General features: G+C 41.9%; 1 protein-coding gene across 4 annotated transcripts in view; it reads right to left on the reverse strand.

Moving 5' to 3' along the window:
• rps6ka1 (ribosomal protein S6 kinase a, polypeptide 1) overlaps nt 1-23,450 on the reverse strand; it is a 165,485-nt gene that overhangs the window by 119,865 nt on the left and 22,170 nt on the right. For all 4 annotated transcript variants that reach the window (XM_073034406.1, XM_073034403.1, XM_073034409.1 and 1 more), the window contains exon 2: nt 20,609-20,653. In XM_073034406.1, the coding sequence (XP_072890507.1) occupies nt 20,609-20,653 (45 nt within the window). The remainder of the gene's footprint in view (nt 1-20,608; nt 20,654-23,450) is intronic.

The raw sequence follows: 23,450 nt of genomic DNA on the forward strand, positions 1-23,450 counted from the left end.
GTCACTCCAGATCCGACGGAGAAAGGAGAACCGAACTATCGTCACTCCAGATCCGACGGAGAAAGGAGATGCGAACTATCGTCACTCCGGATCCGACGGAGAAAGGAGAACCGAACTATCGTCACTCCGGATCCAACGGAGAAAGGAGAACCAAACGATCGTCGCTCCGGATCCAACGGAGAAAGGAGAACTGAACTATCGTCACTCCGGATCCGACGGAGAAAGGAGAACCGAACTATCGTCACTCCGGATCCAACGGAGAAAGGAGAACCGAACTATCGTCACTCCGGATCCGACGGAGAAAGGAGAAGCGAACTATCGTCACTCCGGATCCGACGGAGAAAGGAGAAGCGAACTATCGTCACTCCGGATCCGACGGAGAAAGGAGAACCGAACTATCGTCACTCCGGATCCGACGGAGAAAGGAGAACCGAACTATCGTCACTCCGGATCCGACGGAGAAAGGAGAACCGAACTATCGTCACTCCGGATCCGACGGAGAAAGGAGAAGCGAACTATCGTCACTCCGGATCCGACGGAGAAAGGAGAACCGAACTATCGTCACTCCGGATCCGACGGAGAAAGGAGAACCAAACGATTGTTATTCCGTATCTGATGCAACATTTAAAAAAACACACGCACCAAGCAATATAATTTTACAAAAACACACACAATACAAATATAAAAGCAATCCTATAAAACACAATGTACAAGGAACTGCTTGAGTGTGACTGCATATACAATAGATTAGCTTATATACATTGACTCACACACACTCTATTCAACAATTTTCTTCTTGGTAAATACCGCTAACAAGTGTTCACTTAGGATCTCACCTACATTCCGACTCCACATGGGTTATCCTTTAACCCTGATGAGAACCCAAGCCCTCTCTGGCTACTCTTGCTCCTGATATTCTTATGGAATGCCATGGGTTAATCCTTAATCTTACAAGCTAATGATATTGCATGACCCCTCTGTTCCTTCCTAATTTGTTAAATTTTCTCCATCTGTATTTCTCAAGAAACTCACTCAGTTCCAGTTTCTCACTGCCCTTTTTTCCTGACAAACGATCAGGACAGTGTAACACTATCACAGTGCCAGTGACGAGAGTTCAATTACACCGCTGTCTGTGAGCCATTTGTACATTCATTCCAACACCATCTGGGTTTCCTCCGGAAACTCCGGCTTCCTCCCACATTCCAAAAACACGCAGGTCCGTAGGTTCACTGGTAACATCTGGCAGCATGAGATCATTGGGTCATTAAGACCTGTTTCTGTGTTGAATCTAAATTCTCTTAAAAACTCTTTAATACTTCTTTTTCATCCAAGGATCTGTAATCATCTTTTTTTTTATACTTCAACAATTCAAAAGATTGTAAGTACCTTTGTCAATATCAGTATACAACCGTGAGATTTATCTTCCCAGAGACAGCCACAGAACAAAGGAAACCATGAAACCTGTTTAACGAAAAACACAAAACCCCCAATTCGCACAAAAAAAAGAAAAAATTGCGCAGACAACATAAAAAAAAAGAGCAAATAAAAACAGAATACAAAACACCAAATCACGAAGACATCGAAAGAGTCTGGGCATATTCAGTTTATACCTACCAGAACATGTTAACGCCACAATCTTTTACTGCAGCCATTCAATACAAACATGTCATTACGCTTCAATTATATTAAACATTGGTGACACGACAATTAATTATTGTATGCAGTGTTTGTATCTTTATTTAATCATTTAAATGCCTTGGAAGTAGTTCAGAGAACTTTATAAGACTAATGCCAGGAATGGGCATATTGTTTTGAGGAAACATGCCAGCACTGTACCACTAGGTTTTGACAGGATGGGGCTTGAGAGAAGTTTACATTTATGGTAGGGGGTATCGAGGGCTATGGGCCAATGCAGGTCAATGGGAGTGCTCAGTTTAAATGGTTTGGCATAGACAAGATGGGCCGAATGGCCTGTTTCTGTGCTGTACTTTTCAATAACTATGAAAGCATGCTAGGTTTGTATGCACTAGCATTTAGAAGAATGAGAGAGAAATTGACAAAAAAAAATTTAGATCCCAAGTGTCTTGACTAGGAGAAGATGTTTCTCGATGGTGGAGTATCTAGTCAAGGCAATTCCACTTCATTTCAAATTCTGCCTCCACCACTTTGAGGAAGAAAGTTTTAAAATATTTTTACGGCGGAGAGAGATAAGTATTTGATGGCAAGGGGGTAAAAAGTCATCAAAGTAAACAGAAATGGAGAGTCGTGGTTACAATCAGGTCAGCCATGATCCAATTGATTGGTGGTGCAGACCCAAGGGTCCAAGTGATCTATTCCTGCTCCTACTTTATATTTTCATATTCAATCATACAACAACATCCTCCTCACGCTCTACACCATTCCCCTACTCTCCAAATTAAAACATTGCTCAAAACTTACCTGAAAAACTAAGAAAAGTTATTGATCTGAAACAGTGACTTTATTTTTCTCACTGATGCTGCCTCAACTCCACCTGGATGGTCCTAAAACAGGCTATGAAAGGAGGAGGGTTGGGAATGGGTCTAGCTACCTGAACTCATAAAAACCCAGTGCTATAGAAACACCAACAGAATCTCCAAAGACCTCACCCCGGGGAGGAGGAGGAGGATCTAAGATGGGCTTTACCTGGGGACAACTTGAAAGACTAGCCCAGGATAAAGGACTGGGGTGAGCTGCTGTTGGCCACCTATGCCCCGTTAGGGGTGAAGGGCTGAAGTGAGATGCTGTCTGACCCACTGAGCTTTTGGCCCAGAATTTCCTGTCTTTACTTCAGAAGATGGACAATGCTGTAATGCAGAGGTGGATCTTCACACAATTGTCAAAATATCTCCTGCAAACCTTACCACAGGGCACACAGCAACAGTTATCCCCGAAACAGCCCTTCCAGCAAGGGATTTTCAGACTGCAGACTTCTGTACTACATAGAGCAAGTGTTCAAGATCATTTAATGTTATTGTAGCAGCCAAACCAAAAACACAACAATTGCCCCAGCCACTGCACCTACAGATTTGTTATACTTGCATAATGTGCCCTCTCTCCAATAAACATTGCTCCAAAAGTCGAGGATATGTATTCAATCCTTTATTAGCAAATATACAAGCGTACCCATGTGTAAGCTAAGCGTAATTAAGCAGTCAGCAAAAGATACGACCTCCACTGGCCCCCAGCTACCACAAACTGCAATGAACCAAGTATGAATATGTGGCTTATTCCCTTTGCTTTTACCACACCCCCACCCATGTGACTAGTTACCATAGTAAACACACAACACAGAATACAGCGCAGATAGAGACAGATGCATAGCTCCAGCAGTCATTTCCTGTACACAGTGCAAGGAGAGCAAAATAATTGTTACTCTGAATCTGAGGAAACTCAAAATAAAAGTATACCTGGAATACTAAATTTAAGGTGGGGGGTTATATGGGAGGCTGGGTTTGAGGGTTGGCACAACATTGTGGGCCGAAGGGCCTGTAATGTGCTGTACTATTCTATGTTCTATGTTCTAAAAAAGATAAAGAACACAATAATAATACTATATATTTATTTATTTAGATTGATTGCATGCCTATAAAGTGACATTAAGCTGGACATAAGGTGACTGATGGGAAATGATAAAGTAGTGGTAGTTAGTGGGTGGGGGTGCTGATCAGATTTACTGCTTGGGGAATGTAACTGTTTTTGAGTCTGATGGCTCTGGCGTGGATGCCACATATTGTTAAGAGTAGGCTTGTTTTCTCCCTGTTCTAGAAAAGAGAAACAAGCTGCTTAATTAAAACAAGATGCACACTACAGCAATGAATTAATCATCACACCAGTCAACAAGCATTGTGACTAAATAAACACTGTAAAATAGATAAAATCTCAAAAAAATTTAACAGAATATGGTTAATGCCAATAGGGATCAACGTCAGAGCCCTATGCTCTTCTCAAATCATGGATATCTAAACTAATGCTAAATGTGCAGGTCAAACGAAAACAGGTTGTGGTTAACTAAGTAAAGCAGTAGCTTCAGAGAATTCTGTCAATGCCCTAACAGATAGTGCTGACAAAGACGATGCTGGCGAGATACAGTGATGCTCTGCAGGAAGCAAACAAAACTAACTATTCTATTAATTACACTTTTTCTGGAATATTATCGCGGCAATCTCCCTTTGGGAGTTGTGTTTTGAACCATCTGCATGGCCAGGTATTTTTGTGGTATCCTGAAGAACTCATTGAGTTAGACTCTCAAGAATGCAGGTTTGGTCACAATGGCCATTGCTGGAGTGGACTTTGGGCTGGATAGAGTGGTGGGGCTCACACCAGAGGGTAATAAAATGAACTGATGTTCAGCCAATTTAAACGTCGAGTCAGATTCAAAAGATCACAGCATTGTGGCCATAGGTGAGAGACAAACTGGTGTTCAGCTCACTACACCATGAGGTTTTACTCGCTTCAGAGCTGAACTGACTCTGCAGCTGAGGCCTGCAACCATCGGCACTCACCTCAGTGCCGAACTGACTCTGCAACTGAGGCCTGCAACCATCGGCACTCACCTCAGTGCCAAACTGACTCTGCAACTGAGGCCTGCAACCATCGGCACTCACCTCAGTGCCAAACTGACTCTGCAACTGAGGCCTGCAACCATCGGCACTCACCTCAGTGCCAAACTGACTCCATGGCTGAGGCCTGCAACCATCGGCACTCACCTCAGTGCCAAACTGACTCCATGGCTGAGGCCTGCAATCATCGGCACTCACCTCAGTGCCAAACTAACTCCATGGCTGAGGCCTGCAACTATCGGCACTCACCTCAGTGCCGAACTGACTCCATGGCTGAGGCCTGTAACAATCGGCACTCACCTCAGTGCCGAACTGACTCCATGGCTGAGGCCTGCAAACATCGGCACTCACCTCAGTGCCAAACTGACTCCATGGCTGAGGCCTGCAACCATCGGCACTCACCTCAGTGCCGAACTGACTCCATGGCTGAGGCCTGCAACCATCGGCACTCACCTCAGTGCCGAACTGACTCCATGGCTGAGGCCTGCAACCATCGGCACTCACCTCAGTGCCGAACTGACTCCATGGCTGAGGCCTGCAACCATCGGCACTCACCTCAGTGCCAAACTGACTCCATGGCTGAGGCCTGTAACAATCGGCACTCACCTCAGTGCCGAACTGACTCCATGGCTGAGGCCTGCAAACATCGGCACTCACCTCAGTGCCAAACTGACTCCATGGCTGAGGCCTGCAACCATCGGCACTCACCTCAGTGCCAAACTGACTCTGCAACTGAGGCCTGTAACAATCGGCACTCACCTCAGTGCCGAACTGACTCCATGGCTGAGGCCTGCAAACATCGGCACTCACCTCAGTGCCAAACTAACTCCATGGCTGAGGCCTGCAACTATCGGCACTCACCTCAGTGCCGAACTGACTCCATGGCTGAGGCCTGTAACAATCGGCACTCACCTCAGTGCCGAACTGACTCCATGGCTGAGGCCTGCAAACATCGGCACTCACCTCAGTGCCGAACTGACTCCATGGCTGAGGCCTGTAACCATCGGCACTCACCTCAGTGCCAAACTGACTCCATGGCTGAGGCCTGCAAACATCGGCACTCACCTCAGTGCCAAACTGACTCCATGGCTGAGGCCTGCAAACATCGGCACTCACCTCAGTGCCAAACTGACTCCATGGCTGAGGCCTGTAACCATCGGCACTCACCTCAGTGCCGAACTGACTCCATGGCTGAGGCCTGCAACCATCGGCACTCACCTCAGTGCCAAACTGACTCCATGGCTGAGGCCTGCAACCATCGGCACTCACCTCAGTGCCAAACTGACTCCATGGCTGAGGCCTGCAACCATCGGCACTCACCTCAGTGCCAAACTGACTCCATGGCTGAGGCCTGCAACCATCGGCACTCACCTCAGTGCCGAACTGACTCCATGGCTGAGGCCTGTAACCATCGGGCTCCTGGACCAGCCACAGCTCTGAACTGGTTCCATGGCTGTGACCATCGGGCTCCTGGACCAGCCACAGCTCTGAACTGGCTCCATGGCTGTGACCTGTAGCCATCGGGCTCCTGGACCAGCCACAGCTTTGAACTGGTTCCATGGCTGTGACCATTGGGCTCCTGGACCAGCCACAGCTCTGAACTGGTTCCATGGCTGTGACCATTGGGCTCCTGGACCAGCCATAGCTCTGAACTGGTTCCTTGGCTGTGTGCTCACTTTCAGGGACTCTATTGTTCAAGTTCTGTGTGTAATTTGCTTACTTTTTAAAATAAAACTGTTAGCACAATTTTCTTCTTCTCCCACCCCCATACATTGGGTGTTTGACAGTCTTTGCTGTGTAGTTTTGTTTTTAAATGGGTTCTATTGTGATTGTTTTGTGGCTGCCTGCCTGAAGACAAATCTCAATCTAGTATACGATATATATACTTTGATAATAAATGTACTTTGAACTTTAATTTGCTGTTCATGTACTATGTAGTATTTTGGTGTCTACTTAGTTAAGCATTATGTATTGACACACCTTCCAGTGCTTTGCAACTCAAAAAAGAATTCTTATCTTCTTTAAATACATTTTATAAGCCTATTTTCTTCCACCATCTATTAACCTTTGATCAATTATCAAATCCAAAAAGTGACATCGCCCAGTTTAACAAACCACTTAAACAGAAAAACTGTTCCAAATTAAAAAAAGAGAAACAGAAAGTATTTAAAATACTTTTAAAACTTGCGCTAACACTGCAGCATATAACAAAGAATGAGCTGAAGAATCTTAACCAAACTGAGATCTGCACTTGTATAGGTGAATATATATATATATATATATATATATATATATATATATATATATATATATATATATATATACACACATACATACACATTTTCTATTTCTTATATTTTTACATCATAGAGGGCCATTTGGCCTATCAAATCTAAACTGGCTCAGAAAATTCCCATCAATTCTATTCTACACTTAATTGCCTTTAACCATTTCTCTCTTCAACTACCCTCCAATTCTCCTGTCACCCACTATTCCAATAAAATTTTGTAGTAGCCATTATGGATGGTGGGGTGGAGATGCATCGCTACCAAAGAAGGTGTAAGGCGCTCCTTCCCTCCACTAGTCTGCAGGTCACCCTTGGGCAAGGTGTAGCACCTGCCTAGACCCCCACCCCCACCCATCAGGGTCATGCAAAGCCATGGGAGCAGCTGGTGTACATCACAAGTCCTGATGCCAGGGATACAATCTCTGAAGAGTATTGATATGGGCTGGGGTCATCCGTCTTGTAAAGACACTGTCCAGAAGAAAGCAATGGCAAAGCACTTCTGCAGAAAATTTGCCAAGGACAATCATGGCCATGAGACCATGAGCACCCATGTCATATGACACCCATGTCAATGATGATGATAATGATGAGTAGCCAATTAATCTACAAACAGGTCTTTGGGATGTGAAAGGAAACCCACACAGTCACAGGAAAATGTGCAAATTCCACAGAGATGACACCCAAGTTCAGAAATGAGCGCCAGTCACATAAACTGTAATGCATTAGTACCATTTGTTACACCACTATGCTTTAATAAAGGATGTTTAGTTAGAAGCTCTATCCTCGCTGCCTGACTTATTTAATAATATGGAGAAAAACTCTATTGCCAACTAGATTGAGATATTGCTGATGAGCAACTATCAAGGCAAGGAAAAGGAGAACAAGTGTCTTCAGGCAAGGCTGCAATGATAACAGGCAATGTATTGTACTCGGCAGTTGTATAGGTGACCGGGAGACACAAGCTTTAGCGAAAATATTTGTGCAATGGGTGGCGATGTTCCTAACACTAAATGACATTCTGACGAGTCTAAGATATAGACCAAGAAAAAAGGAGGCAGTTCTAGAGAAAGGAGGTCTGAAGATGCATTAAACTCCAGCAGATGTATTAGTGCACAGATGAGGCATATTTTAGAATCAGAATTAATATCACTAGCAGATGTTGTTTTTGCAGCAGCACAATGCAATACATAATAATTTTAAAAATTATATACATCATGCCATGATCTCTCTTTGGGGGCTTTTACTTTTGTTTGCATGGTGGATTGTATGGGAAGATGGGAATGCTAATGCTTTATATGCTAGAATAAATATGGGGGGGTGAAGGGTTGATGCTGCTTGTGTGTGGAAGGGGGCAAGGGACTTTGGGGTTCCTGGTTTTCCTGTCATTCATTCTTTGGGCTTTTTTCTTGTGTTTCGAGGATGTCTGTGGAGAGTAAGAATGTCAGGCTGTATGTTGTGTACATTCTCTGATATTAAATGGAACATTGAAAAAAAAAGTAGTGAGGTAGTACTCATGGGTTCACTTTTCCATTCAGAAATCTGATGGCCAAGAGGAAGAAGCTGTCCCTGAATCATTGAGTATGTGCCTTCAGGCTCCTGTACCTCCTTCCTGATTGTAGTAATGAGAAGAGGTCATGTCCTGGATGATGGGGGTCCTTAATGATGGATGCCACCCTTTTGAGGCATCGCTCCTTGAAAATGTCCAAGATGTTATGCTAGTGTCCATGATCGAGCTAACTGAGTTCACAACTTTCAGTAGCTTCTTTCTATCCTGTGCAGTAGCCCCCCCCCACCTCCATATCAAATGCAGCCAGTTTTAACGCTCTCCACAGTGCATCTGTAGAAATGTGCGTGTGTCTTTGATGACAGTCCAAATCTCTTCAGACTCCTAATGAAATATAAGCAGCTGTCATGCCTTCTCTGTAAGCTGCCATCAACATGTTGGGCCCAGGATTGATTCTCAGAGATGTTGACACCCAGCAACTTGAAATTGCTCAGCCTTTCCATTTCTGATCCCTCTACAAGGACTGGTGTGTGCTTGCTCATTCTACCCTTGCTAAATTCCACAATCAGTTCCTGGTCTTACTGATGTCGAGGACAAGGTTGTGGTTGCGACACCCGCTTTCACAATGTTCACATTCAGCTTTGGAAAGGGAGGATGGCAAAGCCACAAAACTTCATCCATAAAAGTGCAGTGATGGTGATATGGTTAGTAGGTTAGATAAAGTTTGAGATGCACAAGGTAAGAAAAATACAGTGACTGAAAAGAGGTACGTCAGAAATTGTGTCAGTGCATGCAAATATCATATGCACAAGACCTTGTTTGAAAATCCATTAGTGTGGAAAGATGATACATAAATGAAGTTGTGATGAGAGGTCAATAGATTTTTAGATAAGAGGGGAATTTTGGCATGTGAAGTTAATGCAGGATAGTGAGGCCGAGCTGAAAGATCAGACGTGATCCGACTGAAAGGCTGACAGAAACAGCTTAACTGGCCACATCTGCTTCTCTTTCCTATATCAGCCCTTTATTTCAAGACAGGACCTTTGGACACCCAAGACATGGGAAATATCAGCATTCCATGTATCCTATCTTGCTCATCTGTAGGTTTGTATGACTTAATGACAACACCTCTTATTCTTCCAAACTCAAAACAGTATCAGCCCCATTTATTTAACCACCTCTTCAGCTCCCAGTTCCAGCAGCCTATGTTGTGAAGCATTGCATTCTCTGTCTTCCTCATATTCTAGAACCTTACAAAGTTCAACGTAAATTTATTATCAGATGTCACCATATGCTACCCTAAGATTAATTTTCTTGCAGGCATTCACAAAAACAATTGAATCAATGAAAATCAGCACAGAAAGTTGGACAGCCAATAAGACAACATGCTGCGCAAATATAAAAAAAACAAAGTAATTATAATAAATAAACAAGTAATAAGTATGGAGAAATGAGTTGTAGTGTCCTTGAGAGGTTGTGGAATCAGTTCATTCTTGGGGTGAGTGAAGTTACCCCCTCTGGTTCAAGAGCCGGATGGGCATGAGGGGTAATAACTGCTCCTAAACCTGCTAGCTCCTGTACCTTCTTCCTGACAGCAATAGCAAAAAGAGAGCATGGCCTGGATGGTGGATGATGCTTTCCTACAACAGCACTCCTTGTAGATGTGCAAAATGGTGTGGAGGCTTTTACCCAAGATGGACTGGGTCTTATCCACCACCTCTTGTAGGCATTTCTGTTCAAGGGCATTAGTGTTTCCATACCACCAAATGCAGTAAAACATTTTTATCCATGCTCTCAAATATTCCTGCAATAATGGCCTTACCTATTGCTTGTTACATCTGCAAGTTAACTTTCAAAAATTGTTAAAAGACCATGAGCCATAGGAGCAGAATTCGGTCATACGGCCCAGTGAGTCTACTCCACCAAACCATCATGGCTGATTCATTATCCCTCTCAACTTCTGCCTTCTCCCTGTAAATTTTGACAACCTAATCAAGAACCTATATTATGTTTGTATATTCAGATAGCAATTCCTCATTCTGCTTAATCCATATATTTTTAAGTGCCCTATTAAACATTTTAATAGCATCTTTTCCCTCATTACTGTCATCAAATTAATCAGTAAGCTGCAGTTCTTTCTTAAACATGGAGTTATATCTGCTCCTTTCCAATCTGTGGGAGCCATTTTAAAATCTGAAGAATTTTTGACGACTAAATAGCGCATCCATCATCTCCACTGCTACCTTATGGAAAACAGATCACCAGGTCCTGGGGAATTATGGAATCCTGCTCCTATTAGATTCAAGTTTAGCTTTTGTGTTTACATTAAAACATGCAGTGAAATGTATCATGCAATGAAGCCCACCAACATTGCCATATATTCCAGTGCCAACAATGAATTTCTATAATACTGTTTATAAATTACTACTTGAGTTATTTCAGCCTCTCATTCAATCTAGATCTATTGCTCTGTGAGGTCTTACATCTTCCTTCAACTTTAATTCCTCTGCATTTCCTTTTTCATCAGTATAATTTTCCTTGGCTCAGTATGTAAAGGAGTACAATAACCTGTTATTGTTTCCTTTCTCATACACAAATAAGTTTCACACTCAAAATGCTGGAGGTACTCAGCAAGCCAGGCAGCATCTATGGAAAAGAGTACAGTCGACATTTTGGGTTGAGGCACCTTCGGCAGGGACTGCACTTTTTTTCTCCATAGACGCCGCCTGGCCTGATGAGTTCCTCCAACATTTTGTGTGTTGCTTGGATTTCCAGCATCTGCAGATTTTCTCTTGTTTGTGATCCAAATAAGCTTTCCCAGTATAAAAGTTGTATTATGCTAGATTACTCTTGCAGTCTACTTATCAATTTCATGGTGCTCTTTTGCCAAATTCTGACATTTTTTTCAAACATCAGGGATTGATCCTTTTTGCCACCCTTTTGCTTTGTTGAAAGTGTCATTAATTCCCCTCAATAGACACAATACCAAATGATTGTAAAGTACAAAATCAGTGACCTCAGCGTATCAAAACTAAATTAAATATATTAATTACTGCACAACTTAATTAACAGCTTCATGAATTAATTTAGACCAGATACGATCACTGAGAAAATAATTGGAGAGAGATTCCTGAGAATACAGGAGATGCCCTAATAGTTAAACCAAGTTACAATTAAAAGTAATATGTAGTCGATTGAAAATGCAATTGATTATATTATAACATGCAGGACAGGTAACGTGTCATGGCTACAACATGTGGGATTTGATGGCTACTCTGGGAAACAGCAAATGCGGGATTCTCTTTTTGGACAGCACAGCAATCATCATCCTCTTGTGATGAACTTAAAACAATCATTGAAGGAAACTTACTCAGCAAACTAAAGGAACTTAAGTCTGATGATCCTTTGGACCTGTTTCCCTAGGTTCCAGATTCTTTTAAAACATAGCTGGAGAGCTCCTGTTGTTAGGCTGTACTTTCCAAGTCCCTGCAGATGGAAAAAACTATAAAGTGCCCCTAATAAATGAAAACAAGGGAAGTACAAGCTAGCTCTGCAAAAATGCTGGAATCCATGAAGAGGTGGCTCAATTGTGAGGTTTCCCCCCACCTTTTTAATTGCATGGCACATTACCTATCCTGCATGTTATAATTTAATTACCAGTTGCATTCTTCAATTGACAAATTATTTTAAATCATAACTTTGTTTAATTATCGGGTGTTTCCTATGGTGAGGGAGTCTAAGACCAGAGGACACAGCCTCAGTAAAGAGGGATATCCATTTATAACAGAGACAAGGAGGAATTTCCTAAGCCAGAGAGTGGCAAATCTGCGGAATTCATTGCCACAGGCAGCAGTAAAGGCCAAGTCATTGGGTATATTTACCGCAAAGATTTTTAGATTCTTGATACCTCAGGGCATGAAAGGATACGGGGAGAAGATAGGAGATTGGAGCTGAGATGGATCAGCCATGATGAAATGCCAGAGCAGACTTGATGGGCCAAATGGCCTCATTCTGCTCCTATGTCTTATGGTCTTATGGAATTTCCAAGGACTAGACACATGGTGACACAAAGAGCTCACAGATGCTGAAATCAGGAGTAACAATCTGTTGGAGGAACTCAGCAACATCTTTGGGTGGTCAAGCTAATTGGTCTTTAGCTTTCTCATGTTTCTTTCCCTCCATAATAGCGATTTGCTGTCTTATTCTACCGACACTGTTCCACAGATTATTAATGCATCAGCTATCTCTGTAGCCATCAGATCCAAGAATCATCTCTTTCAGCTTCATTAGTTTTTCAGTACTTTCTATTCAGCAATATTAAAGACTTAAATACTTGACCATGACTCTTGGTTCACCCCCAGCTCAGCTACATCATCTTCTACACCAAAGGAAGATATAAAATACTTTTTTTTGTACCTTGCCTAGTTCTTTATTCCCTGCATTCACTTTCATTGTTACTATAAAGTTTACTTCTATCTTTGCTATTCCCTTTCTTCTCACAAAGTTGATAAAGCCATCACAAGTTTGAACTCTTTGGTAATCCATTATTGGTTTTTAAAACTTACCCGTTCATTGGGTCTACTCCTCCCAATCCACTTCTAGCAATTTACCTACTTTTTAACCTAACTACTATCTAACTACCTTAAATTTACCTAGCTGTTGTCTTAATTTATACTTCTACTTACCAGCTTGGGTGGCAGAGTGAGATATGCCTGTACCAAAGGAGAGGTAAGGAGCTCGTTCCCTGCACTAGCCTACAGGTTACCCTTGGGCAAGGTTTAGCACCTGTTTAGCCCCCATTTCAAGGTCAAGTGAAGCAATGGGAGCAGGTGATGGATGGTCATATGAGCAGCTGGTGCTTATCACAAGTCTTGCTTATGCAACCACTGACGTCACACAATCTCTGAAAGTATTGAAAATGGCTGGGCTCGCCCATCTTGTAAAGACATTAACACTAGAAAATCTGCAAATGCTGGAAATCCAAAGCAATATACATAAAACGCTGGAAGAACTCAGCAGGTCAAGCAACATCTATGGAAAATAGTAAACAATTGATGCTTTGGGCCGAGACCCTTCTTCAGGACTCTAACACGTTGACCTGCTGAGCTCTTCCAGCATTCTGTGTGCATTGCCTTGTAAAGACACTGTCCAGAAGGCAGCAATGGCAAATCAATTCTGCAGAAAATTTGCCAAGAACAATCATGGTCATGAGACCACGATCACTTATGTCATACACCAGGCACATAATGATGATGATGATCTGCTAATCTGTGTTACACATGAACTTGCACAGAAGATTTTACCATATAATGATCATCTTCCTCCTCCGTCCCCAAGGCAAATCATTCCTTGTACTATAGTGAAAGCTTAAAATTATGCCCCTAATTAAATGTAATGTTTTTTTTCCAGTTTATGCATTAGGTGTCAATGATTCTTGAGGCCCACTTGAATTAAATGCTCACAATTGCATACAATTCAAGTAGAAAAGGTTACTATTTATCAAAGACTATGGTATCATAATTCATTAGACTGTGAATAAAAACAAAAATAGAGCTTTGCATTTCCATATGGCAAGCAATTATTTTGGTCTATGAGTGTTACGGTATCCATTTATCACCCACTCATAACACACTTGTTTTGAAAAACAAGGGGATGCCAACTGCCAAGCTTCTATCAGTGTTCGTCTGAACAAGGAACATGACTAAGTTCACGTTATTTTATGGAGTCACTAAGCTTTCTACTCAAATTATCTGCACATCAGAATGTAAACAGAAATTGGCGGAAGTAGTCAGTAAGGCAGCATCTATAGCGACAGAAACATACTTGTCAAGCTCCAAGAGCTTTTGTCAAGTCATTATGAAAGGTTAACAACCAGACACTTCAACTCTATTTCTCTTGGGTTATTCAGAGCTTTCAGTTTTCATTTCCATTTGAAACTTTTACAATAATCAGAAAGTCTAAACAAGAAAATGATACAAGTGTAGTCCAAAACCGATCCATCAATGTCACTCCATCTCAGCCCCCAGACAACTGAGTACACTGGTCAACTTTCTGCTGGGAAACAAAATCCCTGAACATTGATGCACTGGTCTTTTCAATAAAAATGAAGCAGTAAAATGCAATAAAATCTGCACATTGCCTTTAAACAGATTTGAATATAGTCTCAAGAGATTCTGCAGATGCCAGAAATGTGATAGAACAGGAAGTGATAGAGGAGTTCTGCAGGTCAGGCTGCATCTATGGAGGGGAGTAAACAGTCGATATTTCCATTACCTATTCTGGCTCCCTTCTTACTCCTTTTCTTCTCTTCATGTGCCCATCATCTCCATCTAATGCCCCTCCTCCTTCCCTTTCCTCCATGTCCACTCCCATCAGACTCTTACTTCTCCAGCCCTTAACCTCTCCCAGCTCTGACTTCCCATCTTCTTACTTCATCACCCTCCACTCACTTTCTCCCTCACCTGGACTCAATGCTCTACCAGCTTTCCCTCCTCCCAACATCTTATTCGAGCTTCTCCCCCCCCCCCCCACCATTTTCCAGCCCTGATGAAGGGTCTCTACCTGAAACGTCAACTGTTTCACAAGATCTTTCACAAGATTTCCAGCATCTGCAGAATCTCATGACTACATTCAAATCTGTTTAAAGGCAATATGAAGATTTTTGTTTCATTTTACTGCTTTGTTTAAGTATAATTTACTGAAACAACCAATGAACCAATGTGATGTGGTTTAAGGCTTTTCTAGCACTTTGTGTGTGTTCCTTCTGAATATAGTTCATTATTGAGTTGGGTTGCTAGAGAACAACGACTTCGTAATAATTTCTGAAAATTGCTTCAAAGTCTTGACAGGGAACCATTATTTTTAAAAAAGTGCAACAATCCTAAGCAGTACTTGAGGAGACAGTATTGCATACGTGGGCATCAATGAGGTCAACCACTGGCACCAAGATCTCTAAATTACTCAGAAGCATCCTTCAATATTAATGTTGTAACATTAGCGATAATGGATACTCCAAGCACTATAAAGTTCCTAGCTGCCAATTAAACACAAACCAGCATTAGACCATGTCTATAATATTTATTTTAATTCACAACATATTATCTGCACGGACTTGCCTATTAGAATTGAACAGGGGACAGATTATGTAACATTAATTGCATCACACACAACCCCGTGTATAAAACTTTTTCATCACTTTGTAAAAGGCTCTTACCATTGTATGATGATTGGCTTCTCTGCCTCATTTCGTACAAGCTATTTGATACAGCGCAAGTAAGCACACACAATATGGGAAAAGCCACATGGCTGATGTCATCGCTTATCTTGCACAAGTTTCACATCCAGGTCATAAGAATAGCACAGGAAGAGGCCATTCAGCCAACCATGCAATATGTCTATTTGATTTAGAGGCCAGTTAAACGAGCCACACCACCCAGCAACCCAACTATTTAATCCTAGCCTAATCACAGGACAACTTACAATGACCAATTAATCTTCTTCCTCTCAAATTCCAAGCTGTCTTGAGAAGAGGAAATGGGCAAGGCCAGCCAACAGGGGTCTGGTGAAGCTGCTCAGCCCAACCCCCTGTACAGTGGATGCAATGGATCGCAGAGGTGTTGATGAACTCCAACCATACCATTGAGTTCAGAAGACGACGGAGATGGGAGGTCATCAATGGCATGTGCTGCACTTAAGAGCTAAGGGTCCCAAAAAGAATTAACATTCTAACCGGTATGTCTTTGGACTGTGGGAAGAAACCAGAGCACCTGGAGGAAACCCACACTTTCACAGAGAGCATGCAGAAACTCCTTACAAAGGATGCTGGATTTGAACTCTGAACTCCAATGCCCTGAGCTGTAATAGCATCGTGCTAACCACTGCACTATGGTGACGCCCATTTTGCACACATTCATTCACATTTTGGCATAAACTTCTATGTCCTGACAATTCAAGAGGTTGGCTAGAAGCTTAGAAGTTAAGAGTATCTGCCTCTGTCACCTCAGACAAATGAAAGAAATTCCCCTCTATACCTTACCTTAAATCTATGCTTCCATGTCACAGACACCCTCTTGAAAAGAATTAGTACAAATCCTTAGTTGAAATATTTCAACAACCTGGTGAATTGTGTCTACACCTTCTACAACACAACCACTTCCTTGCTACAGTATAGCAAATAGATCTGCACAATGTGCCAAGTGCAACCTTATCTAAATTGTAATATACCATCCCACCACTTCAACTCTAGGCTAAAACAGGTAAAGGCAAGCACCCCATATGCTTTCTTCACCACTCTTTCCACCTCTGCTGCCACGTTCAGGGTTCTCTGGACTTGTTACACCAGGGTCCTCATCACCACTTGCTAGGGTGTTTATAGTAAAAATTCCCTGCTCACAGCAATGGTTGGTCCACGCAGCTGTGTAAACGAAAATTAGATGGAATATTAGAAATGAATAAAGTTCCCCCCCACCCAATACTTCTTTATCTGAGCATCAGGAGCTGAAAGATGACAATGGAGAAGAAATCAAAGCTCCATCCAAAGTTATCAGTCATAAAAAAAACACACAGAACCATAACACATCAGGTCAATAAACCTGGGCAAACACTTAGAAACCTTGGCAGTTTTGTGTTAACATGTATTATAATTGCAGCATTGTCAAGCTCAATCGGCTTCAAAATTATTTCTGCATCATTTACAAAAAGCATGACTTCTGCTGCAGCATGTACTTCATGATGACATTTTAACAGTCAGCATTTTTTTCTAACGGACATGAGCAACAGTTCACACTTGCTCACTGCTTACAAATACTTGGTTAAGAAAAATCCTTATCACTGTCACATGAATGTCATTATTTTGCAAATGCACATCTAGGTCACTGTTATTACAGATATCATCTTAAAACTTAACTAGCAACAATTAATAGTACGTGATCATAGTTCTAAAGTAAAATTGCAACACTAGATGAAATGCATCAAGCAGAATTCATTAATACACTCAAGTGCAAATAAGAATTTGACAACAATTCTTGATGCGACTGATGTGCAATTTTAAATAGAAATGTTACATTATAAAAATTGTATGATACACCATCACATTTACAGATCCAAAGTCAGTATATACATTTCCATGGAAAAGAAATAAAGAGATTTCCACTGGTCAGTTATGCAAAAAAAATCACTTCAGAGCTTAATGTTGAATGTTAAATTACATACTGATAAGAATACATAACTGATGAGCAAATAGTCAAGATACCATCCCTTCTGCCGTGAACAGAAGTTTTATTTTAATCCTTCTTAAACAGAATTATTCTCCAAGAGGACCACAATCTTGTTGTGGTTTGGACCTTGCGTGCCTCGATGACCAGAGAGCTGTGTTGGCTGGAGTCAGGGCTTTGTATGCTTTAGCTCTTGCTAGGGTCACCCATGCCAAACAGGTCAAAGGGTAGAGGTCAGACTAAGAGTAGTCCACCAGTCCTCCAGGTTCAGGAGTTCTGCTCAGGGCTAACAACCCTGACCGATAAAACAACATTGTTAATGAAACCGCAATGAAGAATCCTTCTACATCTGAGAGCGACGGTATTCCTGAGCCTTCACCCAGCACTTGCATGAGTGACAGTAGTGAAAACCAAGAGGAAGTTACTGACATGATGAACAAAAGCCCTGAACACTGTCAGAGATGGAAGACCTTCATTGCTGTCCTAAATACCAACTGCATGATGGGCAGTAGATAAAGAGAATAATGCGAAATTTGTGTACAAAACACTTAGCACATTACATGTGAGTACAGCTATAAACTTTCAAAATACTCAGGCTACATACATATATGGAGAGAAAAACACTTAAACTTTCACCGGAATTGGGAAAGCTGTGCAATCAACAGAAGAAGGAGACAGCGAGACAAAAGTGAATGCAGGTGAGGTAAACTGACTAAAGGCAAGTCAATATATGGCAACCCAGGATGCTAATGTGATATGTAGGCAAAAACCTAAAATTAAAAATAAACTCTAATGGAATTGTCAGGGATATCGGAGAATTACCCCCTCAAATTCTAAAATTTGATGGGGCAATTCTCCCCCTTTTTGACAAACCAGGAGGACCCAAGTCCACAATAACGTCCCATCATCCCCACACTCCCTTCTACGGGGATAGACATTAATCCCAACACGAATTTGGGAAAGCAAATTAGAAAATGCTGCAAATGTTTATTATCTGAACTGTTGAAAACAACACTGAGGCTGGAAGCTGATGTGCCATTCTTCAGCCATCGTGGGAGGTCAAGAGAAATTAGAGGGGGAATGGAACCAAGGATTTAAGGGGCAGAGATGTGAAGCTAAGGACAGTTTACACATGGTTGCCCCAATGCCATTGAGAGCAGTGAATACTGTATTTTAAATTGAAAGGCAAACAAACAAATTACTGCTTTACCTGGAAAATGTGTTTAGGAATCTGAATGGTGGGAAGGGAGGAGACCTAGGAGATACTACACTCTTGTTGATTGCTCACGATGGGAAAAGGAATGCATATTGATGAAGATGGGGTAGGAAGCAGTGAACCAGTGGAATACTGAAAGGCAAGGGCAATGTGTGTAAGATGGCAGCATCACATTGGAAGTATCAGAAATAACAATGAATGTGGGGGCTGTGGGGTGATGGAGGGTAAATGAAATGATTCAGGAAGGGTGCAAAAAGGGAGAGAACAGAATTATGGAAAATGGAACAAATATAACTGATTGGTTTTCAACATCTTTTATTTCATATACCAATTCTGATTCTCCCATGTAGATCATAAGATAGAGGAGCAGAATTAGGCCATTTGGCCCATCAACTCTGCTCCGCCATTTCATCATGGTGATCGATTTTTTTCTCTCTCAACCTCAATCTCCTGCCTTCCCCCCCATATCGCTTCATGCCCTGACCAATCAAGAATCTATTGGACTCGACCTTAAATATACCCAATGACTTGGCCTCCACTGCTGCCTAGGACAACGAGTCTCACAGGTTCATCACTCCGGCTAAGCTGAATAATTTCCTTAGTTGTTCTATTACCACTCCTTTCTTAGACCATAAGATATAGGAGCAGAATTAGGCCATTCAGTTAGAGTCCACTCTGTCATTTAAGCATGGCTAATTTACTTTCCTGCCTTCCTCCTCTAACCTTTGATATCCTTACTAATTATGAACACATCAGACTCCACTTTAAACAAGCTGGCTATCTATGGCAATAAATTCCACACATTCACCACCCTAAGACAGTCTTCTTGCACCAAAGTTCAAAGTACATCTATTATCAAAGTATGTTATTCAACCTTGAAATTCGTCTCATTACAGGCAACCACAAAACAAAGAAACACAACAGACCCCATCAAAAAAAGACTGTTAAATACCCAACGTGCAGAGAGAAAAAGAAACAAATCACGCAGTCAAACAGCATTCAGAGCAAAGCGAGTCCGTAGACACAAAGCCTGCAGCCCGCAGTACAGAGCCGAGTTAATGTCAACATCATCTCATCTCTCCTACCTTCCATTCTCACAGTCTCTGCTCCTCCTTTACACACTAAACTCTGTTCAGCTAACACCTTTCCTTATTCCAGTGAAAGGTCAGCACAATGAATCTCTCTCCTCTTGGACTTCCTGCATATGCAAAGGCTTGTTTTCGGAAACTGCGCCAATCATGTTTTCTGTAATACACCTGGCTATGATGCTGCTTCCCTTATTCTTCAGTGATCGTCTACAAAGTACGTTCTATTTAAATTTTGTAACACTCTAAACATAATGAATTTCTACTTCTATTTGTTTTATTTTTAATGTCTACTTTTTGCATACTGTACATTAATAAACACAAGAAATCCAAAGCAATGCACACAAAATGCTGGAGGAACTCAGCAAGTCAGGCAGCAGCTATGGAAATGAATAAACAGTCAACGTTTCAGAATGAGACCCTTCTTCAGGACTGGAAAGGGGCAAGGCACCAGAATAAAAAGGTATGGGGAGGGGAAGAAGGCTAGCTAGAAGGTGATTACTGAAGCCAGGTGGATGGGAAAGGTAAAGGGTTGGAGAGGAAGGAATCTGTTAGGAGAGGAGAGTGAACCATAGGAGAAAGGGAAGGGGGAGGGGCACCAGTGAGGTGATAGGCAGGTGGGAAGAGGTAAGAGGCCAGAGTAGAGAATAGAAGAGGGAAGGGGTGGGAAAACAAAAATAGATGTTCATGCCATCCAGTTGGAGGTAATTATGTCCATTAATACCTGTGCTGGAATATCTGTTATTTCCTCTGACACTCCATGTCCATTCTGTAAAATAAAAAGAGAACAAATTGTCACTTAAAGTGTAAAAATGTTGCATCATTAAGTAAAAAGCAAGCAATGAAAAGGCACAGATGTACACACTCATACACGTTATGCTGTGAACATTGATTTTCATTAAGATATTTCTTTACCCAAGATCAATTTGGACAAAGAGGTCCCGCTTTAGCTCCAATTACTGAGAGCTATACAGTCAAACATCACCTTTGAGTCGCGGAAGTAGTAGTCCCTTCAACTCGACAATCAGCAATTTTGCACAAAAATTTTCAAATCCCTTTGAAAATCTTATCATGGAAGCACTGGATCTCACACATTCCCGGCAGCCTCTTTTGACTGCAGCACCATTGGATTCAAACACATCCTAACCACCACGAAAACCTTCAACTTCCAGTTCAAAAAGTGCACCCACCTCTGACCATTCTGTACCTCCAACACTGCCAAAATATTCCGCTGATTTGTCAAGGACTATAATTAACTAATTCACATGCTCAAGTTCTAATGAAAAAATACTTTTTTGGAATCTGAACATTGCAAACAAGGCCAGCATATATTGCTCATTCTTAATTGCCTTAGATAAGATGGAGGCAAGCTAGCTACTCGGACCATTGATGTCCATCCAGAGAAGGTGCCTTCACTGTTGGAAGGGAGTTCTAAGACTTGGATCCAGCAATGAAGAAGGACCAGCAATACATTTCCAAATCAGGATGGAACGCGACCAGGAGAGGAACCTGTATGTGACGGTATTTTCATACACCTCCTCCCCTTGTCCTTCCTAGTGGTGGAATCCATGTTTGGGCTGTCAGAGTAGTCCAGACAAGTAACTACAATGAATTTCGTAGCTGGGATATGCTACAGTCCTAGTGTTGGGGAGGGTGAATCGTTCGGGCAGCTAATGGGGTGCAACTCAAGTGGCCTATTTGCCCTCTTGAAGATGTTGGTGTTGCAATAGGTACCCATAGGCAAATGGAGATCATTCAATTATATAGCCAACTTGTGCCTTGTTGATAGTGGCAAGCCTTTAGGCATCATGAACCAAGTCACTCACTGCATGATAAAATGACTACAAACGCAGGTTATTTATAAAGCTGGTCTAGTCAAGTTCCTGATCAATGGCAACCCACAGGATATCAATGAGGATTTTGATGATGGTAACGCAACTGGACGTCAAAGGTAAATGGTTCGAGACTTTTGTTACTGATTAATTACCAAGCCTTTTTGTTGTATTGCTATTGGTTTATTATTGTCACATGTACCTAGATACAGTGAAAAATACTTGTCTTGCATTATGTTTATACAGATCAGATTATTGCAGTGCACTGAGCTTGAATAAGGGAAATCAATAATGCAGAATAAAGTGTAAGAGCTACCCAAAAAGCACAGTGCAGGGAAAGAATAAAGTGCTAAATCGTAATGAGGTAAAATGTGAGGTTAAAGAGTCCATCTTATTGTACAAGAGATCCATACAAGAGTCTGATTAACAGTGGGATAGAAGCTGTCCTTGAGCCGATTGATACATGCTTTCGGGTTTCTGTAATTTCTGTACAATGGGAGGAGGGGAAGAGAGAATGCTAGGGGTATGTGGGTCTTCGATTATGCTAAGCTGAGGCAGTGATAGACAGAGTTCATAGAGGGGAGGTTGGTTACTTTGAAGTGCCGAGCTGCAACCACAACTCTGTGAAGTTGTCATTATTTTATCCATGCCTGAACATTGTCCAGTTTTGCTTTGAGACCTTCAAATTCTGTGCAATAATTATAAATGAAATTGAGCAATGTGTAGTTTTATCTTAATTTTAGCAATACAGTGCAGAGTAGGCACTTCTGGTGCTTTGAGCCACAGCGCTTCAACAACCCCTAACAAACCTGATTAACCCTAGCCTAATCACGGGACAACTTACAATGACCCATTAACCTACCCGATTGGTTTCCTCCCACAGTGCAAAAAAACCTGAGGACCCAGAGAAAACCCACACATTCCACAGGGAGGACGTACACAGGCTCCTTCTAGAATGGCACCAAACCGAATGCAAACTCTGCAGAGCCTTGAGCGTAATGGTGTTGCACTAACTGCTATGCTGCCCCATCTTCATCCAACATCCACACTTGTGACATTGTGAAAGAATAAAGGTCCTTGAAGCAGTTGTAGATGGTCCCAGTAACAGTACCTGCAGAAGTGCCACTGAGATGATTGACTCCCAACACACAACCATTTTCCTTTATTTACGACTCCAACCATTGCAGGGTCTACTCATCAACATCATTGTCTTTAATTTTACAAGAGCTCATTGATGCCACATTTAGCCAAATGATATCTTGATATCAAAGACCGTCATGCTAACTACATCCCATTAATTCAGCTCATTGGACCATGCTTGACTCAGGATTTTGCTTAATTCTGGTTCCAGGGATACCCAAAATGGACAGTGAATAGGTTGTTGGTGAATGAACGCCACTTGACAGCAATTTTGATGAGCCCTTCCATTACTTTGTTGACAGGAAAATGATTGGATGGTAATTAACTGGATTTGATTTGTCCTTTTTTTGGGTAAAAAATCATTTACATATCTGAGCAATTTTGTGCACTATTGTGAAGATACCAATGTTGTAACTTTATTTCGAGATACAGCATGGTAACAAGCCTTTCAGCCCAATGAGCCTACGTCACTCAGTTACACCCGTGACCAATTGACTGCCTTTTGAAGGCGTCCTCGATGTTGGGGAGGCTTGTACCCATTGTGGAACTGGCTGAATCTACAACCCTCTGCAGCTTCTCATGATCCTGTGCATC

This window comes from Hemitrygon akajei, chromosome 32 (assembly GCF_048418815.1).
Source record: "Hemitrygon akajei chromosome 32, sHemAka1.3, whole genome shotgun sequence".
In the NCBI taxonomy this organism is placed as follows: Eukaryota; Metazoa; Chordata; class Chondrichthyes; order Myliobatiformes; family Dasyatidae; genus Hemitrygon; species Hemitrygon akajei.